Source organism: Pogona vitticeps, chromosome 1 (genome assembly GCF_051106095.1).
Source record: "Pogona vitticeps strain Pit_001003342236 chromosome 1, PviZW2.1, whole genome shotgun sequence".
NCBI lineage: Eukaryota > Metazoa > Chordata > Lepidosauria > Squamata > Agamidae > Pogona > Pogona vitticeps.
The window spans coordinates 201,021,390-201,031,054 of NC_135783.1; the positions used below are offsets into that span (position 1 = coordinate 201,021,390).

The following is a 9,665-nucleotide window of genomic DNA, read 5'->3' on the forward strand; positions in this document are numbered from 1 at the left end:
AGACTTCTGACCCTTCCCTTCTCTAGTTGCCATCCAGTGGAAGAGCTACTTTAGCTGCCAAAAAAAATGCAGAGGCTTCTTTTTCATGATTCCCTTTTGTGTGGGGGGGGGGGGGGGGAAGACAGGGAAAACGTCTTATACATGTACATTTTGTTGCTTTGCTGTTTCTCTCTATTATTTTTGTTGTGTCTGTTTTGTTTAGATTGTGCTATTTTTATAGATCCCTTATGCATGTGCATTTTCTGTTTTCTAATTTCTCTTGAAATTAATGTGAATGAGAACTATTAAATAAATAAATAGTTTATTTATTTAATAAACTATTTATTTATTTAATAACTCCTGGGGCCAAGGTTTCATGATTAAGTCAAAGAGGAAGTTTAGGTGTGAAATAATAGCTAAATAATAATCATTTGGGAGGCAATTGTTCAAAATAAGAATGAAATTGAAAGGCAGACTTCTTGCTCACACAGGGCTTAAAATTTTAATTGAGACTTAAAAAGGGTAAAAGTTTGCTTTAAAAGTGACATAAATGACACAAAGGCAAAAGGCATATGGCATACTCTGGACTCAGGTCAAAGAACATCAGTGTTGCAGTATAAATTATATTTTCATTATAATTTGATTGAAAGAAAGCAGTAACTTCTCTAAGAATTAAAGCCAGCATGACAGTGTAATTCCTCATTAGTGCAAATGTCCTTCCACCTCTTTCTTTCTTGTCTACAATCTCTGCTCTGGTTAACATGGGTGGATGGGGATGTAATGCATTCAAAACCTGCACAACGCACTGTGATAGCGGTATGAAAAAATTCATGGCTGTATTGGTTGAGAAATAGTAATTATTTTCTCCTTTCAAGTCTCAAACAGAACAACTCTCACTAATATTAAGAACCTCACAGGCATGACAAATCATCATAGCTCTATATTTTTATGTCACATATAAGACATAAAATATTCCTGCATTTTTCATATCCACTCAATGAATAATAGACATGTGTTAAAACTGAGGACTCATCTGCACTGATCATTTTGGACCAGGCTGGTGTGAGCTAAAAAAAGGGTCACCTGGGTTCAGGTATAGATATAATATGCCATTTGGTGTGAATCCCACACTCAAATGGCACATTGGAGCTCAAGCAACTGTATTTGGTCAGGCTCCATCTGTTTTGAATTTCCAATATTGCAAAGTGGTTTAATAAGCAAGTCACCTCTGGATATTGGCAAATTGAACACTTCCTCTGCTCCTCAGCAGAGGGGTGGGGGGAGTGATTTTTTTTTTTAAAGACTCTGGTAGACCACTGCTGATGTGCCATATGTGATTTAAAAAAACAAAACAAAAACAAAACACCTTGTCTAAAGGGCCAGTTGAGAAACAGGGGCAGTTTCTCAACTCATATCAGGAGTTCAAAATGGAAGGGGTCTTGACAATTAGAAGGCTTGCTTTTGGTCCATTCCCAACACTCACATGTGCTGAAAATGGACCAAACCAGAACTATCCTACACAAAAAAGGATAGAAACCCCTGACAGGGGCTAGAATGGTGTTGGTAGGAACACTCTGGGGATTATTTGGTTTATTTCAGCAATTACATCATGTGATCACTGTCAAAAAGATTTAAGCTATCCATCCCTGCAGTAGTCGAAACAGTGGGCGAAACTCTCACCCATTAAGGCATTTTAGATGGATAGCTTGGGCATAAACATCTGAGAATAAAAATATATTAGAGGATTGATATGTCTCCTCTTTTTTTCTTTAGGTGGATCCAGTCGCAGAGAAAGAGGTGCTCCGCCACTGCCACCTATTCCAAGGTGAAACGTGATCCTAATATTTCTCAGGATGACAGCTTTTTAAAACGTCTCTTGAACCTCACCACACATTTGGTATCGTGAAAAGCCTCCTCCTTTCTGGCAGTTCTGAACACCATCTCAGCCCCGGCTGAATTTTCCGATCAGGCTGGTAGAATCCTGATCAAATAATTTCCTCTAAATTCCCATTTAATTCAATGAGGATTGAAGTGGTCCACATTAGAAATACACTTTAGTTTATAAACTATAGATATGTAGACTATCCTCTTACTCCCTGCTTTGTGGAATTAAGCTGCAGTGAAATCAGTGGAACCTGCTTCCAATAAGGTGCTTTGGACCCAGGTGGTATGTATTATTCTTACCTAGAAAGCTGTCTTGAAAAGCTGATTAGGGACCATATCAGTCACATTAGAAAGTCCAATCCTGTTCGTAGACTTGCCCTCACTATCAATGAGACCAAGCATACTAGCTGCTGCTGTATTGTGGGAGCAGGTAATATTTTATCAAGTTTCAGTCTGAAACATACATTTTCAAAGCATCTGTTCCATCCAGGTATACCCTTTAAACCGAAGTCTGAGACATTATAGATCAAATTGATCTGATCAGTTTTACTGCTGAAAAAAATGATGTGGCACAAGTGTCAATAACTTCCTTCTCCGGAAATAGGTGGAGGTAATTTAGTGACAATCTACATGATATTTGTAATTAATTTAATGCCATCATGTACAAAACAAAAAGGCCTCTTATTGTTTATAATGGAGTAGCAGTTTTCACAAAGCCACAGAAATACTCCATGCTACATTCTAGAGCAGCATGTGGACAGAAGCAGCCTTCCAAGCCAAACTGGATAGGGGAAATCACATATACAACTAGATACTGTTAGCAGTGTTTGGCAGTGTGTGCATTGTAGAACCACCACTAAAAAAATATTAATATCTCACTGACAGACATTTCAGGAGCAGAGGCTCAGATTCATTCCCCCCCTGCCCCCCTTTCCCCTTCTGCTAAACAGAATGGATTTCTTCCTTCCTCTCTGTTCTTTAAATAGGATGAGCAAAGTCCTGCGAGCTATGCACACATGCCATAGGACCGGGGTGCTAGAATACAACAGTATTAAAGTATCATGGTCTTCCGGGTGGCAAATGCTCATTTTGCTAACAGTTACATTTTTAGACTTTTCCTCTGAAACATTTATTATGCCATAATTCCCAATTCATTCAATAAATTAGATTACTGTGAACCACTCTACTTTGGATAACAAGCTATACACAAACACACATCCTGCAAGACCTAAGGTGGCTCACAATCCCCAAAAATGAGCTGCTGTGCTTAAGCAACAAGGGATGTTGTTAAGATTTTCTGCATCTTTTTGCTTATAACTTTGCCCACATTTCCTTTCCTTTTATGGTTCAGTTGAAACTGCTTTAACAATGGACTCCTTTTTATTTGGCTCTTGGTTGCTCAAGACACTTTCTTCCTCCACTTTTGTAGCAGTTATTTAATCAAGCATCCAGATACAAGCAGGAGATCTCTGACGGCAGGACACATTCCATTGCCCTGTTACAAGCTTTTACTGTACTTAGTTTTCCATTGGGATGCAAAATATCTGCCCAGCATTTGAGTTGATTTTGCTGCAACATTTAATTACTTGCAAAAGATTTTCACACATGAAAAGCTGTAAGAAAGATCTTCTAGGTTTTGCTGTGAGATGAGATAATATATTTTTGGAATCATGGCAGGTAGTAACTTCACTGTATCATTTTGCAACCAATTCACTTTTCTGACTATTGAGAAATATGGGGCCATCAGGAAAACAATGATGCTAGCCTGGAACACACATGATTAAAAGAACTAACTCTGAAGATGGATCTCCCCTGCATCACCTGCCATGTTAGTATGCATGACTGAGACAACAGAACAAGTTTTTGGTCAGGTCTTCAAGGCAGGAAGAAGGGAGGGGGCTGAAAACTCCAGATGTGTACTTTTATCCAAAGTTTTGGTTGTAGAGGGACAGTTGTTAGTGTTAGGCATCTTTAGAGATATAAATGAAGTTGGTTTCTGTTTTAGGGAAATTCTAAAAAGGAATGGAGAAATATTCACAATGGTGCTTTGTGTAAGTGGCCTTATTAGCCTAGATTGCATCTTGTTTTAAACTATGTGCAGTCAATCTCATTGATGATAATCCAAGCAGGATGGAGGTTAGAATGTAGAGAATGCAAGAAATAATTCCTCATTTTCCCTGTTTATGTAAAAAAATCATGTGTGACTTTTTTGTAGTGACTTTAGGGTTACCAAAAATATTGTATGACTTTGGTCTTAATGGTGAGGTGCATTCCATGAGCCCACTCTCATGATAAAATCCTCACAGGTAAATACTTTCAGGGATCCAAATATTCCATGTATGCAAATCTTGTTGCAAGATTGATTTGAAGAGCTTTCGGACACACATTGGTCAAGCAAGATGGTCAAGCAGTATGTTTCAGGTTCATGCCTAATAATCCGTTTTTCCATGACTATTGTTCTTTTCCTATGCACTTAGCAATCCTGACCTATATGCCAGTATTAAGAGTTCCAGTTTCAATCCATTCACCTTTTTGTGTACATGCGGAGGGTATTTTATAAAAACTTATCAGTATGTGAAAGGTGGTATTATGTTCATTTGCTGAAATTGGAACAGTTAAGGTTTCTAATGAACAAATGATGAAGTGTTACACAGTGCAGACCTTTTTAAAAAGTGCTCCAGAAGCTGGGCATTTTGCATTAAGTAGCTTAATGTCCAACGTCATTTTTCAGTATGTCAAGTGAAGTTAGCAAAGATAGCAAGACCAGGGTATTTTCTGACACTCCTGCTTTTATTTACTAGAGTAGGGGTGTGTAACTTCCAGAGGCTCAAGGATCAACACCTTCAGCTCCCAAGATCTTGGAGAGCTGTACATTCCCCTCCTGAGGCCCTCTGTGCCAGTGGAAGTAGCCAAAACATCACTTCTGGATTCCAAAAAGACCTCTTTGAGCCTAAATAAGTTTTGGGCCCTTTGATGTGTCCCCCCCCCAAAAAAAAGGCAAATCATATCCCAGAAAAGATGAAATCAATGATTTTGTAGAAATAAAATGGGTGGAGGTGGGGGGAACTAGGTGTTCAGAAGAACTGCACACCCAGGCAACATACCTTTTGCCCACTCCTTGACTGGAGCAAGTGTGGGTAAAGTTTGACCCTCAAAGATGTTACTGGATTTCAGTTCTATCAGCTTCTGAGAGCCTGGACAATAGACAGGAGTAATGGGGTGCAGTAAATATATGAAGAGCTGTATGTTTTTTTATCACTGGACCTGACTGACAAGGAACATCAATATGAAGTAGAGCCTCAGCAACATAAATACTAGATAGATCTGAACATATTTTATCAGCTAAAGCTGGCTCAAGCATTATTCTTTCAATGTTACTATGAAGAAATTAGTGAATAACATTACGAGGAGGCATTTTTAGCCACTTTGACATGAAAAAGTAGACTATGTGGAATGAAGCGATGTGAAAAATAAGGTGTATGGAAGATAAATAACAGAAAGAAAGTACATACACGGTTAAAACCTGATGATTTTTATAAACACTGCTCATTCCTATGGTATTCAGACATTCTGAGATTCAGGTTGTTTTACTCATCAGTTTACTGTGTATTGACAAATTAAGTCCAGTGCAATAAAATCTGAAATTTCAACCAAAGCCTTAGCATTTAGAATGTAATGTGGCCTTCAGGGAGTGAAGCAATGAAACCACAGCTTCTCCCTTCCTCAGAGCACAGCATTTCAGCACTTTCTCTTCTACAGGAATATTCCTCAGTGTATATGTTAAATATTGTCAAAATAAAATACTGTCCATGCAAAGTAATAATAGGAATTATTGGGGTGGTTTAAAAAATACCTCTTTGCATTTCACCAGATGTATTAAACAAAAGCACAGCTTTTTAAAGTTTTAGATATCCTTGTAGTCTAACTACTTGAGAGTACTTATTTATTTTATTATGCACACAGATAAAACAACAGAAAGAAAAATTGATTCATTCTAGTAGTGCCTTACTACATTTTAAAACCACTTCTAAAATAGCCAAGCATGTGTTGCTTTTAATAAAAAACAAAAAACATCTGCAATCATTTTTTCACTTCTTCCAAAAATTTCAAATATAAAATAGTGCTTGCTGCATGAACTGTGGTATTTGGGCCATGTTTCTCAGATAATTTACTTTCTAACTTCTGGTCCTAAATCCCTTTGTACAGAAATTATAGATTTCGATAAAGTGGGACTCCAGTTTTAATGTATTTATTGAGGCAGGTTCTGTGGCTCAGTTAATGAAATATGTGGATGAAGGAACTTAGGACCAAGGTCTTGGACAGAGCAAAACCTGAAAATGCTACAGAAAATGCTTCCTATGCACAACTAAATGAATCAGATGGATTGTGAACTTAGAGGGCAAGCGTTTCTAACATGTAATGCATATCTTCCACCTTTTAAAAAAAAAAGAATGTTGCACAGGTATATTAGAGTAAAACATACCAATATTGTAAATAAGAGTATTTCTTTATAATTTACAGTACTTTGCTTTTGGCTTATTAACGTGCATATCTTAAAAGTATCTTTGTGTTATCCTTGTGATTTGTTGGAGACTAGATGGCAAATGAATCTCATATTTGTCCAAAGCAACAATAAAAATTAAAATTGGATCAAACCTTTGTCAGAAGGAACTGTATTTGCATTTGTAATGTGTATAATGAATATACAATGTTGGCTTGATAACTCTTTTGTCTTGGATTTACTAACATTACTTATCTATTTACAGTCTTTGTTAACTGCTTTTCTGTTCACCAAGGCTCCCAAAGCAATATATCATGAAAGATTGTTTTAAAATAAGTTTTAAAAACCAAAGATTGCATTTTAAAAATTACAGTTCTGGCTGTTCCACAACAACTCAACAAGGATATAATGGACCTGACTTCTCCTGGGAAAGAAATCTACAAAAGGGATACTATTTTATCTTAACCTATAATAATGATTCATGTGCAGGAGCCTGTTCCCAGAGCTTCTAGGCGTGTTCATTCGTTCGTTATATGCTCTCTTTCTCCAAAAGCCTGAGCTGGCTTACAATTCAATTAAAAAAACAGTAAAATTAAAGTACAAAAAGTTAAAAATGTTAAAATAGAATTGTACGTAGACATCCTTCAGTCTCGAGAGATTATGGTAATGTGTTCTGTATGGAGGATGTGGAACAGCGTCTAGTATGGCTGAGAAAGCCAATTCAAGAGTGACAATCCCTTCCACACTGAAGACAAATACAGTGGTGCCTCGCATAACAATCACTCAGTTGAGCGACGAAATCGCTTAGCGACGGAGTTTTTGCGATTGCAAAAGCTATCACTTTGCGATGGTCCCTACGGGGTTTTTTCACTTTGCGATGATCGCAGGGAAGCGATCATGGCAAAGCGACCCTTTTTTAACAGCTGATCGGCAGTTTCAAAATGGCCGCTGGGAAAACAAAATGGCCACCCGCTGTTTTTCCTCACTTAAGAGGCAGCAAAAATGGTGGCGCTATGGAGGATTTTCGCTTAAAGGTGAGGTTTTAAGCCCATAGGAATGCGTTAATCGCATTTTAATGCGTTTCTATGGGCTTTTAAATTTCGCTTAGCGATGTTTTCGCTTAGCAACGTTTTTTCCGGAACGGATTAATGTCGCTAAGCGAGGCACCACTGTACAATCTGTCCACCATCCAGCTCCCTGATTTTGCTCCGTTTGGGACTGCCTCTTTGCCTCAGCCTGCTGGACAAATGTCTCTTCAAATTGGGAGAGGCCATGCTGTACTGCCTACTTCCAGAATTAAGAGTTTAATTAGAATTAAACTCATGTTATTAAAATACAATTAAAATTAAAACTCTCTGAAACCAAAAAGGGAAGAATTAGCACACCAGCTAAAATCCAGTGGTTTGAGGCTATTAATGGCTGAAGTCCCACCTAAAGAAAAAAAGCCTTTGCCTGCCAGCAGAAGAACAGCAAGGAATGGGCAAACAATAGTGTCTCTTTGCAAAGAGTTCTAAAGCCTGAGAATGGCCATAAGGAAGGTCCTCTGATACCAGAAGGTTAGTATATGGGCCCACGTATTTGCCTTGCAGTTAATAAAGTTACTTGTAACATATTTTATTTGGAGGGATAATTAAGAGAAACAAAAAATTTTTTTCTCAAAAAATAACAGCCACTGGTAGTGTCACGTTTCCATAGAGTTTCAACAGGCAAAAGTCCAATAAGCCAGTCCAATATCAGAAGTCCAGAAGATGCAAAGCAGATACCAAAATGCCAAAGCCAAAACACAAACCATAGTCAGAAGTCAGAGTCCAAACCCAACGATCCAGAGACCAAGGTCCGAGATAAGCAGGAGCATGGATGCAAGCCAGAGTGTTGACTTGTTGATTCCACAAATTTCCAAGTCTCTGGGTGCAGATTTTATAGCAGCAGCAGTCATCTAAACCACTGGTTCTTAACCTATGGTTACTCAGGAGTTTTGGACTGCAACTCCCAGAAGCCTTCACCACCAGCTGTCCTGACTGGGGTTTCTGGGAGTTGCAGTTCAAAAGCATCCGAGTAACAAAGGTTAAGAACCACTGATCTAAACACTTCATCCTGCTAAAATTCAGGGCTGGTTGACCTGATGTTCCTCTGGGAAGCATTCATGCGAGCCTCTGATCTTCACATCATGAATCCTTGCCGAAGCTTATTCCTCACTCTGGCTACTGGGGGAGGAGAATGTGGTGGTGATTCAGCTGTCTGCGATTCTGATTGCCCAGCATTTTCCTTAGCTGTAGTTAACCCTTCAGATTCCAGATCTTCTTTGGCTGAACTCACAACAGGTAGTTCTATTCCCCTCCCCCGCATAAAGAGTAAAACTTATCGCATTTGCCGGCGTACAAGACAGGGCATTTAAGACGACCCCACAACTTTTCCACTCAAAATATAGAGTGGATGGCTCTGCTGAGAGAAGCAGCTCTCTGGTGGTGCACCGGTGAGCAGACGGCTGGCTCGGCTACAAGGAAGGTGAGGAGGGAAAGCGGCCGGGCAGGCGGCGGAGTAGGGGAAGCAGCTCTCCGGCGGTGCGTGTTCGAGCGGGCGGCTGGCTCAGCTGCGAGGAGGGCGAGAAGGAGGGAAAGCGGGCGGGCAGGCGGCGGCAGAGGAGGAGGAAGAGGGGAAGCGGCTATCCAGCGGTGGGCAGGCGAGCCGGCAGCTGGCTCAGTGGCATGGGACAGCAGGCAGCCCGGTGGCGGGCTCTGGCCGCTCAGGCATGGCTGGCTCTGCTTCCCTCCGTCCGGACCAACCACCTGTCTGCCCACCCGCCTTTCTCCCCTGCCGGTGCGGCCCCGCGTCACTCAACAGCAGCGGCTCCTTACTGGTCCAACTGAAGTGCACCCGGTGTATAAGACGACCTCCCCACTTGGAGGCATGTTTTTGGGGCCAAAAAAGTCATCTTGTATGCCGGCAAATATGGTACCTTTTCTTGTTTTGGGGAGCAAAGATAGCATGGAGGCACTTACAACATGGAATTTAACAAGAGCTATGGTCTGATTCCCACTTAATGGGTGCCTCTATACTATAATTTAAATAAATGATCTCTTAAATTTAGATGGTTAGAAAAGAATTTTAGATACTGTATTCCTACCAGCTCCTACTTAGGGGTTTCTTCTGTAATCAGTAGATTAAATGTTGAAATACAATTGAGGAGACATTAATTTAAATATGAATATGAGGGTTCCTGTATACTCAAGAATACTCTAGAGTTGGGAGGTCCATTTAAACCTTTATTGAGAAATTAAGAATGGTGTTTGCTAGCTGAACA

The 9,665-nt window shown here is 39.8% G+C and overlaps 1 protein-coding gene across 4 annotated transcripts in view; it reads left to right on the top strand.

Annotated features, from left to right (window-relative positions):
* Window positions 1–6,518, top strand: part of WIPF1 (WAS/WASL interacting protein family member 1) — a 97,146-nt gene extending 90,628 nt beyond the window's left edge. For all 4 annotated transcript variants that reach the window (XM_072980340.2, XM_072980321.2, XM_020805155.3 and 1 more), the window contains one exon: window positions 1,753–6,518. In XM_072980340.2, coding sequence (XP_072836441.2) covers window positions 1,753–1,808 — 56 coding nt within the window. In that variant the 3' untranslated portion in view covers window positions 1,809–6,518. The remainder of the gene's footprint in view (window positions 1–1,752) is intronic.
* The last annotated feature ends 3,147 nt before the right edge of the window (window positions 6,519–9,665 follow it).